This window comes from Megalops cyprinoides, chromosome 1 (genome assembly GCF_013368585.1).
Source record: "Megalops cyprinoides isolate fMegCyp1 chromosome 1, fMegCyp1.pri, whole genome shotgun sequence".
Classification (NCBI taxonomy): domain Eukaryota; kingdom Metazoa; phylum Chordata; class Actinopteri; order Elopiformes; family Megalopidae; genus Megalops; species Megalops cyprinoides.
In genome coordinates this window covers 11,659,735-11,683,052 of record NC_050583.1, presented here as the reverse complement: position 1 = coordinate 11,683,052, position 23,318 = coordinate 11,659,735, and the positions used below count along the sequence as shown (strand labels likewise).

Below are 23,318 nucleotides of genomic sequence, written 5' to 3'. Positions count from 1 at the left end.
AGTGGAATGAATCACAGTAACTAAAACCTATTTAGTATGAACTGAATTAGTGTCTCCAGCAAATTAACATTTTGCAATTTGAAATCCATTACCTTAGTCTGACATTCTAAAATGATAAATCCAAAGGGTATCATGTCACACAAATTTAATTTGGTCTTGATTAGGCCAATTCCAAAACTAATAGCAAAGAAAAGTTAATATAATATTTGAGCATAAATATGATACTGCAAGTAAACGTGTGCCATGAACACTCCAAAATTAAGTGTTCAAAAACTTGAAACAAAAATGTTGAATGGAACAATGGGACTCAGCCCTGCATGTAAGACCCTCCTCCTCACATTTAAGACAGCGCGTGTTTACTGATGTTGGTGGTAGAAACATAAACACACAGATCCAAACACACAACATCACTGGCCTTTCATCTCTAGATAAACAACACAGAACTGACAAAATAAAAATACCTGAATATTTTTAAGGGACAATTTTAACCCCACCCTCTCCCACAAAACATAATATACAAATGTCCTATGTACATACATCATCTTTATATTAGTATATAATAATAATACAAAAGATTTAAGTTTTTGTAAGTAAATTTTAAGTAAGCAATCATTTTCCTTTTATTTACATTTTATTTAATATTGTGCAAAAAAACACTGAGATTGAACTGGACGAACTGGACCGAAAGTAACATGATTAACATAACATCAGTAATATCAGTAACAGGATCAAGTGTTTTATAGAACATGTTATTAAAAATATTAATAAAATAAATCACTCATTTACAATAGTGGAATGGATCACAGTAACTAAAACCTATTTAGTATGAACTGAATTAGTGTGCCCTCCAGTGTTTGTACACTGTCAGAATTAGTATGGAGATTTATGTAGTCATGACCACAGTGAATAATATAACCTCAACTCTTCCAGGATACAGGAATCTATTCCAGCATGCACAGGGACACTGTGCCATTCCAAACTGCAAACCCAGGATAGAGGGGTTGAGTGAATGTGGTGTAGAATTTGTGCAGGTGGGTCAGAGTGTCAGAGGAGACGCTGTAGAAGGACAGAGTGCCGGCCGGCCAATCCAGATACACTCCTACTCTGTGGGAGCGGGAGGAGGGGGTGTGTATGGAAGTGCTGTTATTATTGTGCAGAGCAAAAAACTTGTCACCTCTGCAGTACAGACTCCAGGACTGGTCATTGTATCCAAACATACTGCCAATACCCCGTCCTTTCCTGCTGATTCCTTTACACACCACTGCAATCACAGCCCCCTTTCCACTCCACTCAGCCTCCCAGTAACAGCGAGTCCCAGATAGACCCTCTCTGCACAGTACCTGCTCCACGTAGTTAAATCTCTCTGGATGATTACGATATGGCTCTTCTCTCCCCCGTGTGTGTGTCACCTTCCTGTCCCCCTCAGATAGAGACAGCTCTCTGTGTGCTGTGTTGGGATCCAGTTTGAGCTGGCAGGCATCTGCAGACAAGAAGGAGGTTAGAAGCGGCAACATCTCCAACACAATCTACTGGATCAGAACCAGCATATCAGTACTGCCCTGTGCCTGTTCGTATGTGTGTGTGTGTCCGTTTGTGTGTGCATCTGTTCATATGTGTGTGTATCAATGGCAGAGCCAGAGGGGTGTCCAGGTGGCACTGGACACCCCTGATATCTGATTGGCCACCCTGGGTGCCACCCTAAAATTTCATTTGCTATCACTGGCAGTTTGATGCTGATTGACATCTCATTTCACATCTTGTTGAAAGAAGCGTTCATTTTGACATCCGGTGGCGCCTTTTTCAAATCGAGGACGAGGAAGAGAGAATATTTCCACAGCTCCAAGTCACTCAAGCGACTGACACAACTATGGCAGACCTTTGGTGAAAGCACCATTTTAGTAAGTAAGTTTTAAGGTTTAGCATCGGGTTTAGGTTTCCTGAACAACTGTTATGAAAGTTGAGTTGCTGTGTAGATGCATATTGGCAATTTGGCTCCATAACAGACTGTTCATCAGATAAGAGAGATCAGTTCCCAATTTAGTCTAACGTTTGGCTAGTATGTTTACATCTGTGCTAGTAAGACACGCCACACATATACAGTGCAGTGTCGTAAGTTACAGTATACGAGTGTTTAGCTAGTGTGGGGTAACTAGTACAGTTGTCAGTGTTCAGCAAATTAACATTTTGCAATTTGAAATCCATTACCTTAGTCTGACATTCTAAAATGATAAATCCAAAGGGTATCATGTCACACAAATTTAATTTGGTCTTGATTAGGCCAATTCCAAAACTAATAGCAAAGAAAAGTTAATATATATGATACATATATATATATAATATATGATACTGCAAGTAAAAGTGTGCCATGAACACCCCAAAATTAAGTGTTCAAAAACTTGAAACAAAAATGTAGTTTTCTAAATGAACCCTTACATAAACATGTACCAGAAGAAAAAGATAATTCAGTGTAAATTAGCTGAGAAACAGTAGTAATGGGGGTTAAAGGGTGAAAAGTAATGGGGGTTATAGTAACATTACCATTTTGTTGCAGATATAACTAACAGGACAACAAATGTTACATATGCAACAAAGCCTGTAAAATATATGTAAGCTTGAGTAACAAACAAAAATGCACTCAATATATTTTAAATAGGGATTGTTGTTGAGAAATGTTTTTGAATAAAAACAACCTTGCAATAATTGCAAGGAACAAGTTTGCAATATTGGTGGGCACCAAAATTATTTTTCTTTTTCAAGTCCATTTCTGCTTGATACTATTTTGTGCAGGCATATCTTGTGTTTTCAGTCAGACAGAAAAAAAAACATATTGTTTGACTTGGGGGGGATCAGAGAGGTCTGTCAAAGTTGATCCTACCTGGTATGTCCATTTTCAGTGTGGTTTTTTTGTAAATTTACTTCCATAAATAAACTATGCAAATTATCTCACACACAAATGCTATCTTATCTCCTTGGTGCTTGAGTTTTATTTTCTGAAAATATTTTGGATATTCAACACTTATAGAACCAGATTATATATTCATGAAAACACAATGACCCAAGTCTCTCCAATATGTGTGTACAGTACAGTACAGTGTGTGTGTGTGTGTGCGTGTGTGTGTGTGTGTGAGAGAGAGAGAGAGAGAGAAAGAAATTGAGCTGCAGTTCCGAGGTAGAGACACTGGCTATTCATAGTGTGTTAAAGAATTCTAGTGAAGTAACCCTAGTGGACCACACTATCTGCCACATCGAAGAACTCCTACCTCTAATCAGCAATCATAGCATTTATTCATGCTCCTTAGATGCCAGGTTAGGGTTACACATTAATTTTCTGTCATGGTCTATGGACCCCCTGAAGTAGTCTTGGCCAACCCCTGGCTACCCCATGTATAAAACTCTAGTTCCGCCACTGGTGTGTGTGTGTCCAATTGTGTGAGTGTGCATGTGTGTGTGTTTGTGTGTGTGTGTTTGTGTGTATGTGTGTGTGTGCATGTGTATTTGCGTGTGTGTGTGTCTGTTCGTGCATGTGTGTGTGTCTCAGTGTTACGTTACTCAAAGTGGTGACTCCTAGTGGAGGGCACAAGGATGAGTACTGATGAAATCTAGACAGACAAATCGAAGGATGGAGGAAGAGGAGTGATGAAGATGAGAGAAGAGAGAAGGCAGGTACTGTAGAGGAGAGAGGAGTGGAGGATGAGACACTGGCAGTATAACAGAACCATATTTTACAGTTTTTCCCAAAATTGCCCTCCATCCCTCTTTGTTCTGTTAATCTGCTCTCTCGATTTTAAAGCCTTCAGTACAAACAGACTTACATTTCCTCAGTCCTGGTCTGAGCCTAATCTCTCCTCCATGGTCCACACTGTAGGAACAGAAGAACAGAGACTGAGAGTCTGTCTATGAAGTGCAGTGTGGAAACTCAGAGCTCTTTAACAATGGGAGAGCTCCACACACTGCCAGGACTCTACTGATCAGATGAGAACACTGGGCACCATCTTACACATCTCACTAGGTTTTCCATTAACACGCCAGATGTCTACACACACAAAGGAGCAGAACTCTGCTTACAGCAGTGTCTCCAGTTTAAAGCTGGGGTCCTCCACTGAAGTAGAGAGCGCTCTCACTCCTGAGTCTCCTGGGTGGTTGTAGCTCAGATCCAGCTCTTTCAGGTGTGAGGGGTTTGAGTGCAGAGCTGAAGCCAGAGAAGCACAGCCTCTCTCTGTGACTAGACAGCCTGACAGCCTGCAGAGAGAAGGAGAGAAGAGCTCTTCACTGTCACAGCTCTGGAGGAAAAGCTGGAGAAATTACCAGAATATCTGACACTCAGGGCTCTGATTATGATGGTCATAATGCAAATGGAAAATGCAGCACAGAACAATAATATTAATGCATGTGAGTGGAACCATTGCAAAAGTGTAAATTTACCCTCACAAGCAAGCAAGCAGAAGCAAGACTGAAGCATGAAGATAATCTAAACAAAATGCAGTTAGCTAAATCACACAGCTTTTGATTTCACATGTGCACTCCCTTCTAATTGGTCTTGCCATTGTACTCCCATTCTCACACTTCTTAGCCAAGCAAATGAGAGTGCATTGAACACAAAGTGAACATGCCCTGCTACTATGTTAAATTAAATCTGTTTCCACAGGACATTACCTCCATTATCATCACTGTCCTTTTACCTGTTATGATTATAATAATGCAATACACACAGAACATTTGCAACTAATTCCATAATCTCTGGTGCAAGGACCCAGGGGTTACACTAATATAGAAGAGATTATTCCATTTATCCTTATAGTCTGGGTTATTAGAGATAATAACTGAAATAATTTGATAAACCTCTCTGCATTATGTTCATGACATACCTTAGACCACTGCCTAGAGTGATAGTTTATTTTTACCTTCCACAAAGAGCCCTTCATTCCTAAAATGCCGAGTTTCTCATCGTTCCAAGAGTGGACAAAACTACAATAGGAGGTAGAGCCTTTTCCTATCAAGCCCCTCTCCTGTGGAACAGCTTACCCACCGAGATTCAGGGAGCAGACTCTCTCTCCACTTTTAAGTCTAGGCTCAAAACATACCTATACAGTAAATCCTTCAGCTGAGGGACATGGCCTGGAGCTGGCGTGGATCATAGAGTCTATGGTGGACTAAGTGGTCATTGCTCTCACTTTATCATGGACTCTGTGCCATGATCTGGTGTTGACTGCCTTAGGGTCGCCCTCATCACTATGCCGGTCCCTTGCCTCCCGTCCCCTAAGTATGCTGCCATAATGTTAGCCTGCTGGGGGTTTTTTTCCCTGTTGCACACTGGCACCTTTTTCCCTGGCCCTCCTCTCCTGCCTCTCTGTTGTACATTCCTGCCATTCTTATCATCCACTAATCACTGTTTTCCATTTGTTTCCTAGCCCTGCTCCGGGCTCCTGCCTGGAGCTTTAGCCCAAGTGTCACATCGCAACTTCCAGTCCTGCGCTGCCCTACCAAGTCAGATGCGAACCGGACATCCTTGGAGACATTTGTATAATTACTCTGCTGTTAATTACTGCTGCCTACCAATCTCAAATGTCTTAAAGTACATTGTACAACTTTAAGTTTTGTCTCTAATTCTATCTGCCCAGTGCCGGCCAGAAGCAGATGGGCTCCCCCTCTGAGCTGGGTTCTGCTCAAGTTAATTAGGGAGATTTTCCTGCCACTGTTGCCTTAGGCTTGCTCTCAGGAGGTCTCAGGCCTGGAAACAATGTAAAGCTGCTTTGTGACAACTTGTGTTGTAAAAGGCACTATACAAATAAATTGAATTGAATTGCATTGAATAATTAGTGATGTGAGAATAAATATATTTAACCAATCCATACAGACTTGCTTTCACCTCTTAACCTAATTTTAGACTTCATTGTATTTCTTCAAGCTGCTGGTGATTGAAACTTTCAGTATTAGGTGAAACTAGCATTCAAGCCTACATCTAAGGAACATTTATGCCATACATGGAGTTTAACAATAGCTCAGATATAGCTCCTGTAATTGTGTTATGGAGCCAACAGATATACCTCCTACGGGTGAGGGAGCCAAAGCAATACTGAGAGAGAGACTAGTCACCTATGCATCAGCGAAAAAAACCTCAGAAAGACCAAGCATTGGAGGTCTACCACTGGAAAAGCCAATGAGGAGACTGGAACAGCAACACTAAGGGAAATAATCTGCTGCCAGCTTAGCCCAGCTAAATGAAGCTGAGATGGCTATTAACTCTTTAATATCAGAAAGAGTGGAGAGGAATTTAAAGCTCCTCCAACAAAGGAGGAGACATTTACGGGACTCGGACAGTAAAGACACCTGTTCCGAGCGAAGGCTGAGCCCTACTGCCTGAGCACAAAACCAGCTCCATCATCTGCTGACAGCGACCGGGAGCCCTCAACAGCAGAACAAAGTGGCCTCCTTCCAGCAGGGTGTAGGGGTAGGCAGGTTGGCCAGGGTCCCCCATCCCCCAGCGGCGTGCTAATATGCGTAGGCTCCTTAATGTTACATCCCAGCCTGTAGCATGTGTGGCACTAGCACTGTATGATGTAAAAGGCACTGGGCCCCATGACTTCACCACTTCTTTTTAAAACAATACAAAGCATTACATTACATTCAACTTCTGTACTCTTCTCCTTAATCAAAGTTAGCAGTAAATGACAGCTTCTCACAACGATTCCAGCAATGGTGGTCCATCAGGGCTTTCAGGGTATTCTCTGAATACCCTACTAGATTGGATACATCAATGCATGTTTCTAATAAATAAAATAAAAGTACAAAAATTGTGAACTGTATTACTTCTATAAGTTATTTTTTACATTTCTATTTTTTACATTTTTACATAAACTGTTCGAATGAACTGTGAAGGCTAACAGCAACACCTGATGGCTGATGATAATATAGCAGTGTCTCGTTGGTCTCACTCAGCACAGGGGATTCTCCAAGACCAACAGAGTACCCTTGTTGTGCAATACAGTGCCAGTAAAGTCAAGAGTGACAGTAATACCAACCAATCAAAATTCCTTGTGTAGGGACGGGGTATGCTGGATATTCAGTAGCGGACCCTGTGATCATGTTTTTATTGACCAATCAGAGGCTTGTGCAGGCTAAAGTGAAGTCGTTAGCTAGCAGGCTGTAATTAAAAAAATGGCTGATGGAGATGTTGTAGAGACGGCAACGGAAACTGATTTTGTCAGTAGTTTGTTAAGTGTACCATTTATTCCGAGAAATTTCACTGAGAAGCTTGAAATTGTTAACAGGGGGAGACCAAAACCAAAGCTGGGACTCCAGCAGCCAGGCAAAGGCATTTTAGCAAGGCTAATTGTGCACCACGTTTTAGTTTATAATCTCTTCAGAGTGACTTTTTGTAACTTTCTGTAGCTTTATGCCATAGCTATCATTCTAGTGAAACCCAGTCCAGTTGTGAATGTAGGTGTAGCCTACTGAGGTGGCAGTTTGGCTGTATTGTTTTGTTTTCAGCGGGGGTGCTTGCGCATGGTTGGGGGGTTGGGGGACGGGGGTGTGGGGGCGGATTTTTGAAATTGAAGGCCCACAGTGAGAGGATACAGCCCGCCACTGCATTCCGGTAAAAAAGGGGCCCAAGGCAGGGTTTCACTCTTTTCTGCTTTTAATCAAGGGCATAGGTTTGCATATGGATGGTAGGAACATGTCCCTACCAATATTTTGGGAGGACAGAATTGTCCCTACCAATATTTGAGTGAACTCGTTTGCATTATCTTTGGAGTAAAGTCATAATTCTGATGTGCCCTCGGTCATGGGCGTAAATTACAGGGGGGATCGGGGGGTTGTAACCCACCTAATAATCAAAACCGGCCAATACAACCCCCCCAAATAATCATATTCATGGAGACCTCAACCCCCCCCAATGTTCAACACAAAGTTGCACCCTTGTCCTCGGTTGTTGTGTCCCTACCGATGTTGAGACCAAACCTACGCTCTTGCTTTTAATCCCCTCAGTGTAGAACTTCCCGCATAATTAATAAGAGATAATTAATAACAATAATAATAATTAATTAATAATAATTCATAATAATTAATAAGATGTACGTAAGCTGTCAATGGCCTCTTATACATATGCAATCATTTAAATTCAACATCTAAGCCAATGACATTCCATGGAATTTTGGATTCTACTTTAGGCTTCAAGGTAAATGTTACCAACATAAAAGAATCAGCCACGAATACACTGATCATTCCCAGGTGAGTTCCTAAGGGTAGTATGACACATTCACAAAATTGATACATAAAATTAGGGTAAACCCTTGCTGTCATATGGGAGTGTTTGGGGAAGGGCTCAGTCTAACACTCACCAGCCATTCAAATTGTAACTTTATCAAAGGGGCATTTGGATTCCTAGTATTGTGCATATTACTACAGGTATGTTTCTCAGAACATGTTATTTCATATTTGAAGTTATTTGCCTATTTAAATGGTAGATATACACAAAAACATTAAAGTAACATTTTGTTGATCATCTGTGTCACAGCTCCATTCCATAAAACCAGATAATCAGGAGCTGAGTGTACATTATTATGCTCCTCACCCCAGTCTCTGTAGTTTACAGTTACGATCCTCCAGTCCAGCAGAGAGCACTCTCACTCCTGAATCCTGCAGGTCATTGTTTCTCAACTCCAGCTCTCTCAGCTCTGAGTGGTGTGAGCGCAGGACTGAGGCCAGATTATCACAGCAGCTCTCTGTGAGATTACAGCAAGATAGTCTGTGGAGAAAAGTAGACATAATCTCTGCTCATTATATAAATACATATGTACTCATTATATAAATACAAGACAGACCAATGGCAAGGAACATTATTTGGAGTATCAGAGAATTTGTGATGTAATGCAGTAGGAATATTGGGGAAGAAGTAGAAGATAAGCAGGAAAGTGCAACATGGTACAATTTTAGTAATTTATTGTCTGTTGTATGTAGTTCTCTGAATTCTGTAATGATATATGGCACAGCAGTAATGAGTCAGACATCCTTGTGGGTATATCTGTGGACAAGTCCCTGAAAGAGCCTAACTCGTGCTGATGTAAAGGTATGAGAAACCCCGTGCCAATCTCTAAGTGCAGTAGGCAGATGTTATACCTGCCATCCTAATGTGCTTTCCAGTGCTGATACCATCACCCCCTACAGACACATCATTGTTACTTCACATTTGCTTTGCATATCTGATTGGCTAAAGGAGAATTTAGTAGCTTAGATCACACAGGTGGAGTTCTACCTATGGCCCATTTCACAGTGGTGTACTGTGTTACATGCAGTGTGAATAATAGCTGCTGGCTGCATGTGAGTGTATCAGAGGACTGCATTTGCCTCAGCACTCCTATGTGAGTCCAGAGGCTGTCGCAGTGAGACAAGCCTAACGTGCAACTGGTGATTCCAAAAACAGGGTTGCATAAAGAGGGAATAGTCTTTCAGCATAAAAAAGGAGAGTGACGGTATTCACAACGAGAATTATTTTTCTTTGTGAAGATGTTAAGTGTTTCACGGATAATATGTTCTATTTGGTTTTGACAGACTAATTGCCATTTAAACATTTTTAAACATATTTTTTTTACATCCCTTACCACTACACACACTGGGCTGTAGTGTAGCATGGTGGTAAGGAGCAGGTCTCACAAAACCAAATTCTAGATTACTGAATAAAGGACAATTATTAGATCTGATACAAACTGAAAGACCATATAAATTCCTCAACAAAATGATCAATTGCTCAAATGTAAGCGAGTATTTATTAACTGAGAAATTTTAACCCTTTCCTCCCAAATGTTTCTGTGGGCCTTTACTGCCAAAAAAGCACACAGAATCCTTTAGTAAATTTGGCCCTGAGTCTTTTCTCACAGTTGGCTGAACACACTCATGAGAATGGCCAGTCAGGGGTTACTCAACCTCAGCGTACAAACATTTCCGTATTATTCGATATGACCAGACATTTTCATTCTTCAAGTCAAAACTGATTTTTTCATGGAATCTTTCAGGCATTACTTAATGGATGAATTCAATGAAAAACTGATAAATCAGGATTATCAAACAGCATCACTCACCTCAGAGTCTGTAGTTTACAGTTTGGACTCATCAGTGCAGCACTCAGCAGCTTCCCTCCTGATTCTCCTAGGTTATTCTCGCTGAGGTCCAGCTCTCTCAGGGGTGAGGTGGCTGACTGGAGAGCTGAGGCCACAATTTCAAAGGACTTCTCCGTAAGTCTACAGTTACCTAGCCTGAAAAGAGAAAATAAAACGGCATTTATGACCAAATACTCGCTATAACAAAAACATTTCTACGTCAAAATGTGTCTGACAGAAAAGTAATCACGTAATCCTCTTTATTTGTATGGAAAAACTCTGAAAAGGTTTTAACAGATATTTGTTTTTATAGCAGTGATCATCCCAGCACTGATTGTGTTGCGATGTCTGTGGAAGTGTTGGTCCTCCTCCCAGGACTAAATCGTCCATCACTGCTACTGCGTCTGCCTGCAGTGCTGCTCTGAGACTCTCTGCTACTCTGCTACTGAGGTTCCAGATAACCCAGCCACCTGCTGCTGCTTCCATCACCACAACCTGGTGTTCCGGTCAGTGAGATCAGGTGGCAGTGTAGCATAGCGGTAAAAGAGCAGGGCTTGTAACCAAAAGTTTGCTGGTTCATTCCCTGCTGCTGTACCCTTGGGCAAGGTCTTTAACCCAGAACTGCCTCAGTAAATATCCAGCTGCATAAATGGAATACATATAAAAACTCTAACATATGTAAGTTGCTGTGGATAACAGAATCCGCTTGTAGCAAAGGGCGAGAGCAGTAGGGGTGGGAATTGAGAACCGGTTCCAAATTGTCCGATCCATCGGAATCGTATGCCTCCGAGGTTATCGATTCCTTTTATCGATGCCGGCATGTTTTTCTGGCAGTTGCGCATAGGTTCTTTGCAAAAAATAAATAAATAAATAAAAAATAAAAAATAAAAAATATGATGTCACAAACCGGCACACATTCCAGATGGACGGCTAGCGATTGGAGGCAGGTTCTGAGGCAAGTTAGCAACGACCACCAACACTGCAGCAATGCCTATGGTTTGCGCTGTTTTTGGCTGTTCCAGCCGATCAAATCGGGAGAAAAAACAAGGGCTACTTTCTATCCCGAAAATAGTGGTGCACAAAGGGGAGAAGTTTAAAAAACTCACAGAGAAATGGCAGCAGACATGGATCAAAAACCTCCGTCTTAAGTCTGGTGGAGCGGAGTCCGATAATGCTCATGTATGCAGCGACCACTTCGTAAAAGGTAAGGCTAACGTCATTTTGCTACCTACACAGCTAGCTAAAACTGACAAAAATACAGACTAGGGTTGCGATATCGCAGGAAACATAGCTAGCTACATCAGCGAAATACTAACTTCTGCAGCTATACTAACTTCCTGAAAAAAAAACAACCTTTGCAAACCAGATTGTTAGGAATTGAATGTTACCGTCCCACAGACACGACGCAATCAGTACTGTGGGATGTGTAGTAAGTATTAGGAGTTCCGCAGATGTAGCTATGTTTCCTGCGATACCACCACCCTGGTCTGTATTCTTTGTAAGTTTTAGCTAGCTATGTAGGAAGCAAAATGACGTTAGCCTTACCTTTCACGAAGTGGTCGCTGCATACTGTACATAGAGTTGTCACCCGTTCCGGTTTTCCCTGGATTGTTCTTTTTTGAGCGACTGTCCTGGAAAATTAATATTCTTTCCCGGGATACGAATTGCCCCGTTTTTGTTTTTTTGTGAAAATGTACTTCTAATTTAGAATTTCAGTTTCAAATAAAACCTCATTTGGTTTCCTTCTCCTGGTATTCTGATTTCTTCCTGGTTATGTTTATACACCCAATTCTGTAAACCCGTAAACGGGTGAAAACGGGTAAAACACAGCGACGATTGGCTGAGGTTTGAGAAATACACATGGAAAAAGAGGTGAGAAATGTGTTGGGTTGCCCAATTCATTAAGTTAAAAAGTTGTTTATAATCTATTATAATACATCTAATCATGTTTTCATTGCTAAAAAGAGTATACCTTTGGACATATGATTAGACTTTATAATAGACTATAATTAGACAGTATATGTTTACACGTTAAAGTAAAAAATCTGTATTGAAGAGGGACAGCAGCAGACAAAGGAGTCCACAGAGTGAGTGCAATGTCAGGGAGTATGTCTGCGTCAGGACAAATATAGGTAAGAGAGGCAATAGGGAGTCCTACAACTGTTAACATAGTATATTTGCAAATATGGTTTAACCATATTTGCAAATTTGCAAAAATTTTGCAAAAATTGCAAAAAGTATTTGCAAAAATTTGTCTGAGTGTCCCGGGTTTTCACAAATCAAAGGTGGCAACCCTATGCATACACCAGCATTGTCGGACTCCGCTCCACCAGACATAAGATGGAGGTTTTTGATCAATGTCTGCTGCCGTTTCTCTGTGACTTTTACTTTCTGAAGCCGGGTTTCCCACTTCTCCCCTTTGTGTACTATTATTTTCAGGACTCGTAAGGTTGGATCGGTTGGAAACAGAAGTGGGAAACCCGGCTTCAGAAAGTAAAAGTCCTGTCACGTATTTGTTCTAGCCATTCACTAAACAAGGTGATTTCACTAATTATCTCCTCTACCTGGCTGAAGAGTTGTGCTAATTAAATTCAGCTGGTGTAGTGCATGGGTGGGACAAATACGTGGCAGGACTTTTACTTTCTGAAGCCGAGTTTCCCACCTCTGGTTGGAACAGCTGTAAACAGCGCAAACCATAGGCCTATAGGCATTGCTGCACTGTTGGTGGTAGTTGCCAACTTGCCTTGCAGTTTTAGTTAGCTAGCTAGTTAGAATCGTTAATTTTATCAATCAGTTTTATATTTGTTTTCCAAGTTTTATCCTTTTAAGAAGAGGAGCATTGTAATTTATTTTAACATGTTCAAATGTTATTAGGCAGACATTCTACACTGTGTTCAGACTCAGAGATAATAAAACAACAGCTTTGACGCTGAAAACCTGTGTAGGCCCACTTTTTTCCACACAGAAAATTGATTAAGAATCGATAAAGAATTGAACCAATAAGCAGAATCGATAATGGCATCGGTATCAATAAAATCTTATCAATTCCCATTCCTAGAGAGCAGTCACCCCACCCGGCCTCGACCCTAGGTCTACGGGATACCAAACCTGTAGCTTGACTGCTATGCCAAAGAGCAAGGCCATAGGGTTCTATAAAATTCCTTGCTTCAACAGAGACTGTTACATCATCACCTGGTCAACCGGCTCAGTATTTGTTCTTATGGGGGAGTTGAATTGGGACTGGTTAGCATCCGATTCCATTAAAGACAGACAGCATGTGACACCTTAAAGTCTGTTTGAAGTTTGTTCAACAAACACTTTGAAGTTTGTTGAAAACTATGACATGATTCTGATTCTGTTAACAAAATGAATCTTAAACCCAGATACTGCCTGTCAGTCTTGAATAAGTATGCTCCTATCAAAAAGGGGGAGGGACAATCCCCTAGTTTTCTGCTGAACTCTCAGAGTTTATTGAAAAAAAGAAACCTTCTCTGGACTAACTGACAAAGACAAATTCCTGCTATGATTGGACTACTTTCAGATATTTATGCAACAAAAGTAGTAAAAATCTGAATTTTATTTAAAATATTTCCCCTGGTTGTCTAATGAACTCTTATTCACCAAAGGAAAGATTTGTTGGCCAAAGAAATACAAATGTCTCATGTGATTTGACTCATTTCAGATATTTATCTGAAAAAATGTATTCATTTTAGGAGAAAATCAAAATCAGAATTTTATTCAAAATCAGTTTATATGTTTATACAAAATTATTGAGAATCAAAGCAACCCAACAATCTTTCCAAATTCTGGAAAATGACTAAATCACTGATGGAGACTAAGTCTCTTCCACCCTCCCTCAGCAAATTTATAAATATATATGAATATATAAATATGATTCTTTTTAAATAACATGTTATATCTGTTAGTTCCCTTTTTACAGTTTTAAAAAAGTTTGGGGGAAAAAAACACTGAACCTTGAAATGGTCCTCATACCTTAACTTTAACTTGCCTTTAAAACTTGCTGCAAATTTAATTACCAAACCTATCTCTAAGCTTTAATGCTCAGCTAAACATAATGCTCAGGGTAAAGCTCTGTAAAATCCATTCTTACATGATAATAATACGATGCAGCACAATCAGGATTTATGTGTGGTAATAGCAGCATAACTACAGCTTCTGTAGTTGTCAGTGATATTGAACAAGCTCTACAGAATGAACAGCACTGTGCTGCCTTATTGAGTGCACTCCACTGAGTACCGTATTACAAATTGTATATGAACTGAAACTGATTCTCAAAAATCGATGGCGTGATTTTAACCAATGGGTTTTTAAACAGCCCATTACTGCGTATTACAACATCAAAATATGAAATGTGTGAGCAGACCATGGAGTCTAATTCCTTAAAATGAAGTTGTTCAAACAAAAGGAACAGCTGAAGAAATGAAGATGGCTACACGGTAGGCATGTCACAATACCAGAAATTTAGTAGTCGATACCAGTAACAGTGAAATTCCACGATTCTCGATACCAAATTAGATACCAAGGTAAAAAAAAAAAAAAAAAAACAAAACAATAAATCCCATGTACTTCAACATACACTCCTTTATTAAAAACATCTGAACATTACAAAAAACAACAGTTGCATGTAGCCTTCAAGTATTTAAAACAAACAATACTGTGCTTAATTACAAACAATCAACTTTTTATGATGGCACAGCATTTCAAATGCAGTACCTGGCCAAGACATGAAAAAAATGGAAATAATAAATAGGCCTATATAATATAATATAATATAATATAATATAATATAATATAATATAATATGTGTGTCTGAAAAGCTTCTGATATGGTTGGCTGTGTATATGTTTTTTGACTTTGCTCCTGCCTCTCCTGGTTGACATCCTCCTCTGGCTGATACTGTGAAAGGAAAATTATGAGATTTCAGTTATCAGGTATAGCTCAAAGGCTGCACACACAATGTACTAACACACACACACACACACACCTCTATATACTCATAGTGCAAGCAGTAGTTTAAATTTATTGACATGGTGACAGATCATTAGTCCAGAAATATTTATTTAAAACACTAACGTTATATTTTGATGACAGATGACACAGACTGAAGGGTAAGATCGGTAGTCTGCTACTAGCTATGGTTACATTGTTAGCCTAAACACGGTAGCCTTTGGCGTTTAGCCACTGCAAACATCGTATGGAACATAGTTGGCTACACAGCAGTATGCCATCTGTCTCAAACAAAAATAATGGTAATGTGTATTTCAGGATAAGGATAACACTTTGGATACATTGTTAATTTAACGTTAACGTGAATTGATACTCACTCACCTTGAATTCTTTGAATAAATCTCGATGTCTGTCTTTGAGGTGCTTTGGAAGTGTTTCCTCTTGTCATCTGAAAAGTTTGATGGCACCGTTTGCATACTGGTTTTTGTAAATTTATCATTAATCGCTGATGACCTGCCTCGAAGGCAACGTAAGCTACTTCCATACACGACTCTTACTATTTTTGGTTTCGACGAGTCGAGGCGGAGCAATCCATCACAGGCACACACAGGTTTCATGCTTTCCCAGCTAGGGTCCTTCACTGTGATGATGCACAAGAAATTTGAGGAAAGCCACATGAACACAGGGACAAGGTGCAAACTGAATGCAGACGAACCCCGAACTTCAAACCTCCATAATGTAAGGCAGTACTGCTACCCATTTGCACCACCGCACTGCCCCCCACTACACATATGTCAAACTTAAACATAAACAGTGCCATAAAATGCAGTGTCCCTTCTTGGGACATTGCAATGAGAAGTGCCAACGCTGTTGGAGGAGTGCAATTTTTGGGTATTTGAAAAAATCCAAAATCATGGGAAAAATGGCAGAGAACATACCATATTAGCTGAATATAATAAAATGTCCCTGATTAGAAAAGGTTTTTAACACCTTTTTGACAAAAGACTTTTTGAAGATCAAATCTTATTTATTTAAAGAAATAATTTCATTTGATACCACCAGACTTCTAAATAGCTTCATACCCCAGGCTGTGAAGATCATGAACACTCCCCCCCTCCCTCACTGAACCATTAATCCCCCCATAGGACCACACAGACACTATTCTGCACTAGTGCAATCCATTTCATGCTGCACCTGGCACTTTTTGTACAGACAAAAAAAAGATCATTTGTTGACAGTACATGCTGATACTCCCCTCCAAATATGCCATAAAGACATGCTGCCATAGAGTCATGCTGCTATTCCCCTCCAAATGTTTGCAAAACTGAGTGTATTGTTAATGGATATATGTTGTTTTAATTCTCTTTGTAGTTATAAACGCTGTTGATATAGGAGAAACCGCATTTCATTCTTGATTGTACACAAGTGCATGATAAAATGACAATAAAGGAAATCTCAATCAATATCAATTTAATAAAATACACTGAATAAAACAAGGTACTCTGATATATATTTCTACATCTGTTAGATGAAATTACCACATTTAAACTAAAAATAAAAATAAACTAGTCTACTGGGATTTCTAATACCACTCATCACTTTCAGATAAATGGCGCCATCTGCTCTTCTTAATGTATAATGACATTAAAAAGTCTAGTCCTCCCATGTAAGACAACCCCACTGTTCAGATGTAATTTCTGAAGTAGAAAAAAAACACTGTCTAACATTCAGGCCAATATAGAAAGTCCAAGTATTTCTTCAACAGTATTTAGTGTATTAGTTGTGGCAACAGGTCAAAAGGTGCAGGAGATGTGCCTATTTTAAGTGCTACAAATTGATTGTATCTTAGCAGCCATGCCATTTGGACACTGAACTATGTGTTCATTTTCCAGTTAGGACCTGATATGTAATGACGTAATGACCTACAAAAAATTGGTCGCAATATCTGCTTTTCTTTGTGTGGTCTGTGCCTTGTGATGTCCATTAGAACAAAATGTCATTAAAAACTAAGTACATGAACACATGGGTGTTTAAACCTGTTCTTCAGTATAGCACCCCAAAGTGGCCAAATTTCACTAAACTTGCTGTGTGGCACCCAGGCCTAATTGTAAGGATGTGTATCAACTTTCATGCCAATGAACAAAAGCATTGCAGAGATATGGTACTCTTCCTTTATGGCGACTTCACGGCTGAATTTGTGGGTACACCGCGGCCACATTGTTCACCCTGGCAACTATCCTTTAACAACTGCTAAAGACAATGGTCCAAAGAGGTAATACACAAAACCTCGTTGTGCCATAACTCTAGGAGTAGGTGGTTAAATGTGTTTTTGACAAAATCAAAGATGGATGAAACACAAAATGGCTGATGTGGAGGTTTCATAAGTTCCCAGATAGGATCCTTAACTTTGATGAAGCACAAGAAATTTAGTTGAGATATCTGCTTTTCTGCCAGAGTAATGGGTATTTTAATGATTTTTAATGGTATAGCGCCCCCAAGTGACCAAATTTCATGAAACTTGGTGCATACCCAGTGTTGCTAATACCAACAAAGTGTACCAAGTTTGGCATCACTCCAACAAAGCATTGCTGACATATGGCTCACTTCCTGTTTTGGTATCTTCACCATGGAAATTCATTGGACGCCAGCGGCCACATCGTTTGCCCTAACAGAATTCTTTGAATAACTTTTGGTCACACCCATCTGTAGATTATACGTACCAAATTTGGTGGTGATAGGATCAACAGCCTAGGACTAGTTTGCAAAAGTAGGTTCTTCAAAAAATTCAAAATGGTGGAAAATCCAATATGGCGGACTTTAACACCAATGGGTGCATTCGAATCGTCATGAGCCAAGGATTCAGGGGGAAAAAGATCACAACACTAGGACAAACGGTTCAAAAGTTATAAGCAAACTTTATATATGACGTTTGGTCTGTTGGTGGCACTACAGAGATGGATGGATTGACCCCAAGTTTGAGGCCTGGATACTTTGGACTGTCCTCTATCAATGTGCCACATTTCGTAAAAATCCACCAAGGGGTTCTATGGGCTTTTCTCCCAGAGGAGAAAGTATAATAGTGAAAAATTCTAACAATAACAATAGGTGCCTAGCACCTTCGTTGCTTGGCCCCTAATAATAGTGAAAAATTCTAACAACTACAATAGGTGCCCAGCACCTTCGGTGTTTGGCCCCTAATAATAATAAGAAAGATCCTGAGAAAGAACAGTAGTTTGCATACTTCACATGCAAACTAATAATAATAAGAAAGATCCTGAGAAAGAACACTAGTTTTCATGCTTCACATGCAAACTAATTACACTCAAAAATTCAATATTCCAATGTAACATTAAAGTGGAAACAGGCCACATTTCTGAACTACTTTATACTGTCTTGCCAGTACAGGCAGTTTTAATATTATCTCTATGAATGTTATTTGATTTTTTTTTATAATTGTGTGAATCTTTAATTGTTTGAGCATTGAAAAGACAATTGAAAGAGATTTTAATTATATGGCAATGTATGCATACAGTATCATATTCTAACATACATGTTTTCATGATAACCATGGTATATTAGAATGGTGATACTGGTGATGTTAATACTCACAGAGCCTTTCTGCAGCACCTCACAGCTGGAACCAGTCTCCTGCGCCCCTCGTCTGAGGTGTTGTATTTCCTCAGGTCAAACTCATCCAGCACCTCCTCTGACATCAGGAGCATATAGGCTAGGGCAGAGCAGTTCACAGGTGAGATCCATTTACCAGAACAACTTCCTGAGCTCAGGTACTTTTGGACCTCCTTCATAAGTGAATCATCGTTCAGTTCAGCCAGACAGTGGAGGAGATTGATGCACCTCTCTGGGGATGAATCCTTCTTCTCCAAACTCTTTATGTACGTGACTGTTTTCTTGATACACTCTGAGTTACTTCTTGTCTTTTCCAGAAGGCCTTTGAGAATGTTCTGATTGGAATCCAGTGAGAGGCCGAGAAGGAATCGCAGGAAAAGGTCCAGGTGTCCATTCTTACTCTCCAAGGCCTTGTCAACAGCTCCCTTGTGTAAGTAATACAGTGAATTGTCGGTGAATAAAAAAATTCGACTTAAAAATCTTCTCAATGTCGTTATCATGTTGCTTTCATATGAGTGAAACACATACAAAGCAGCCAGATACTCCTGGATGCTCAGATGCACAAAGCAGTACACTTTCTTCTGATACAGCACAGACTCCTCTTTAAAGATTTCTGTGCACACCCCAGAATACACTGACACTTCAGCAACATCAATGCCACACTTTCTCAGGTCCTCTTCATAGAACATGAGAGTGTCATTTTCCAGGTGTTGGAAAGCCAGCTGTCCCAATTTCAGAATCATGTCTTTATCCAGCCCCAGAAGCTTTTGTGGATCTGTCTCATTTCCTCGATGATACTTCTGATTCTTGATGTCGGACTGAATGAGCAGGAAGCGGGTGTACATTCCCGTCAGAGTTTTAGGGATTTCTCCACAGTCAGTTTCACCCAACAGTCGCTCCAGAACAGTTGCAGAAATCCAACAGAAGACTGGTATGTGACACATGATGTACAGACTCCTGGATAACTGTATGTGAGTTATAATTCTGCTGGCCTGGTTCTCATCACTGAATCTCTTCCTGAAGTACTCCACCTTCTGTGAGTCATTGAACCCTTGTATTTCTGTCACTCGGTGGACGTATTCAGGAGAGATCTGATTGGCTGCTGCTGGTCGGGAGGTGATCCAGAGGAGAGTAGAGGGAAGCAGATTCCCCTTAATGAGGTTTGTCAGCAGCACATCCACTGAGGATGTCTCTGTTACATCAGACAGTATCTCGCTGTGTTGGAAATTTAAGGGAAGTTTGCTTTCATCCAGACCATCAAAGATGAACAAAACCTTGTCAACATCAGACTTGATGTTTTCAATCCCTCTTGTTTCAGGGTGGAAGACATGCAGAAGCTCAAGCAGACTGTATTCATCATTAATCAAGTTCAGCTCCCGAAAAGGAAGAACAAATACGAAATGAATATCCTGATTGGCCTTTCCTTCTGCCCAGTCGAGAATGAACTTCTGCACAGAGACTGTTTTTCCAATGCCAGCGATCCCCTTCGTCAGCACAGTTCTGATGGCTTTGTCTTGTCCAGGTAAGAGCTTAAAGATGTCATTGTAGTTGATTGCAGTGTCTTGTGTGGTCCGTTTCCTGGATACTGTCTCAATCTGCCACACTTCATGTTCATTATTGACCCTCTCACTGTCACCGTCTATGATATAGAGCTCTGTGTAAATATTGTTGAGGAGGCTGTGTTTTCCTGATGTCGCAACCCCTTCAAATATGGACTCAAACCTCTTCTTCAGACTGGACTTCAGTTTCTCTTGGACTGTTTGTGAACATTTCTCTGTAAAAATGGAGGCATTTTCAGAACAGACTGTTGTTGAAGAGTATAAGAGTATTATGTGTTATTAAACAGCAGTAGTGTGTCTGCTGCTGTGAGCCTGTGCATGCATACCTGTGAGCCGGTGCACGCATACATCAGGGTCCGAGGGCATTATGCGGTTCTCATGGGCAGCCACATGGACCGGGGGCCGAAGCAGCTTCCTGCATAAGCGGTAAATGAAGAGCAGCAGGAGGAAGACGGCAAGACCCGGGGCCAGGAGGCGCACAGTGTTCCATCGATCAGCTTCATTTAATCTGGAGAGACACGGCAACACAGCAAAGGAGACATTTACTGGGTATGTTTTTGGGCAGTAACATTGGACAGTGTAGTATAGTGTAATACTTTATTGTGCTGTGTAAATGTAATTTTGTTAAGGATTGTATTGTTAGGTGACGCAACATTTTCTTCATCATATTTTAATTATAAGAGGCAAAAATAATTTATGTAATATGTGACAAAATGTTATGTTGCCTTACACTCATTAGGCTATAGATTAGTTAGTTTTACTGAATCTCTGGTTGAATATAGCCAGGCTAAGAATTATAAAGGTGTAAGATAAATATCCATGTTTACTCAAAATCAATGTAGAAACATGCTCTCAACTGGTACGCGGCATCATATTAAAACACATTAAAGAGTCATACCTAACAATCCCGCAATGGTAGAGGACATCCTCCCAAAAACCACTAACTGTAAGAGAGGGCATGACTCCTGAAGACCCGTGAAAGGCGGCGTTCTTAGTGTGCACGTGGGCAAAGCCACACTGCAGGGCCAGAAACATGATGCTCATGCAGCAGATAAACAGCATAAACTTGCCGGTTTTCCCTTGGTAAACAGGTAAAATGCAGACACTGGGATAAGGAAAGGACATATTGATGTTCACTAAAGTGAAAAAGCCTGTATATGTTACAAATATGCTCTCCATACAATGTGGAGTGAGGCCAAGTGATAGATTGAAGACACAGCGCTTCTGCGCTCACCTGATCACCTGAAACACTATCACCTAAAGCGCTCTTATGTTTTAAACTTTGTTTTCCTTTTAAAAATTTAAATCTAATGGTTTAATGCACTCATGTCTCTAAAAGCTAGCTTGTATCTTGTGTGGCCAAATATTGAAACTCGATAAATTGGTGAAATGACTCTATTCAGATGACCCTTTTTGATTTGTAATAATAATAATAAAGTTAAAAGCATCTTACTATTTTCTGCTCCCAGGTCCTGATCACTGGAACACAGGGGTGAAGCATCTACAATCATGGACTGCAAAGAAATAAAGACACCAGTTAAACCAGAGCTTAAGAATAAAGAATGAAAAAGATTACATGAAAACTAAGAAATAACTGTAGAAAATGCAATTCAGCATATTAGCAGGAGAAACATTAAAGCTTTTTTCAATGATGTCAGATGAATGAATGAACAAAGGAATGAGTATAAAATACGCAGAGTATGAATGAGTGAGTACGTGAGACAGACAGGTGAATGGCTTTATACTTGACAGAAAAATGAATGAGGGGTTAAAGGACACACTGTCCAGCCAGTCAGTGAATAAGAGGATTACGCAGTCAAATGAATGAGTGAAACCATGTCAGATTCAGGTGAATGAATTAATCCAGGAGCATCACGTTGATGAGTGACTCCAGGTGCAGGTAGATTCGAGTGAATGAGTGAGAACAGGAGCAGATAGATTGAGGTGAATGAGTGACTCCAGCTACATGCAGACTCAGGTGAATGAGTGACTCCAGGAGCAGATTGAGGTGAATGAGTGAAGTCCTTTACCTGCTGGCAGAGTTTCTGCTGGCTCATCCGCTCACACACTGCAGAGATGGACTGGAGCTCTGACAGCTCACTGCAGACACAGGAACACACATTTAATTAGTGCTCAGTTAGCAAGATGGGAAAAGGAAAACCAATGTAAGTCGCTCTGGATAAGTGCGTCTGCTAAAGGCAGATAATGTAATGTAATTAAAACAAAGCTAAATTTTATTATATGATTACACACCTGCTTAAAAGCATCACAGAGCTTCATTATTTCCACAGAGTATTTCAACAGAAGGGAACCTGCTTTGGCTCCACAAATATCACTGACTGTCTACCGGGCTGAAGGTTTTAAGGGAAAATGTAGCAGACAGAGCAAACAGAAAGGAATTTATGTTCCAGTGTTTCCTGGCAAAAATGATCTCTATTATGGCATCAGATTTATGTCAAAAGTCACGAGCGCAGCCACCACGCGCGAGAGAGTTTCTGCTTGGTGAGCACTGGAGGGCATGTGCGCTCACGCGGGTTAACTCTGCTCTGTCAGTGTTGGTGTATTAAACATTGAAAATATTATTGATTTTAATAACGACTGAAGGGATGCATCATGAACATACATGAAATATAGATACAGACGTGTTTTTCAGGCAATAGTGCTCACAAAGAAGATGGGAATATAAAAATACAGATAACAATTGAAAAAAAAACATCTGGAGGAACAAAAAAACAGTGGAGGCCCAAAACGCGTTGTGGCTTCCTATAGCGCCACCATCTGGCCAATCGGGGTAATTTTTTTTTACCTGAGTAGTGGGTGACCATAGGAACCTATCTACCAAGTTTGGTAGCTCTAGCATCTATAGTTTTTGCTGTGTAAACACTTTTAGGGCAGAAAAAATAATAATAATAAAAATCGGAACAAACACAATAGGGTTCCAGTGCTACGTGCTTGGACTCCTAATAATAATAATAATAATAATAATAATAATAATGTGAATATGAATATGAATAAATAAATAAAATAGATAAAATATTCTGTAAGGGTCAAGAAGTAGGAATTTTGGTAC

General features: G+C 40.1%; 1 protein-coding gene across 1 annotated transcript; it reads right to left on the bottom strand.

The window, feature by feature from the left end:
• Window positions 1-941: 941 nt before the first annotated feature.
• Window positions 942-22,305, bottom strand: LOC118790588 (protein NLRC3-like). Its single transcript, XM_036547543.1, has 10 exons — window positions 22,279-22,305; window positions 21,702-21,762; window positions 21,147-21,327; window positions 20,575-20,756; window positions 18,672-20,463; window positions 10,077-10,250; window positions 8,573-8,746; window positions 4,066-4,239; window positions 3,813-3,859; window positions 942-1,480 (listed from the first exon to the last, which is right to left on the bottom strand). Exons 1-10 carry the CDS (start codon window positions 22,303-22,305, stop codon window positions 942-944), a joined length of 3,351 nt encoding a protein of 1,116 aa, XP_036403436.1.
• Between the last annotated feature and the right edge of the window lie 1,013 nt (window positions 22,306-23,318).

Excerpts from the sequence above, each read along its gene's own strand:
- LOC118790588 (XM_036547543.1), bottom strand. The coding sequence starts at position 22,305 with ATGAGCCAGCAGAAACTCTGCCAGCAG. Across the intron at positions 21,328-21,701 it reads GGACCTGGGAGCAGAAAATA|GGAAAACCGGCAAGTTTATG; the intron begins GTAAGATGCTTT and ends CTGTTTACCAAG. Across the intron at positions 3,860-4,065 it reads TTTAAACTGGAGACACTGCT|TGTGGACCATGGAGGAGAGA; the intron begins GTAAGCAGAGTT and ends CTGTTCCTACAG.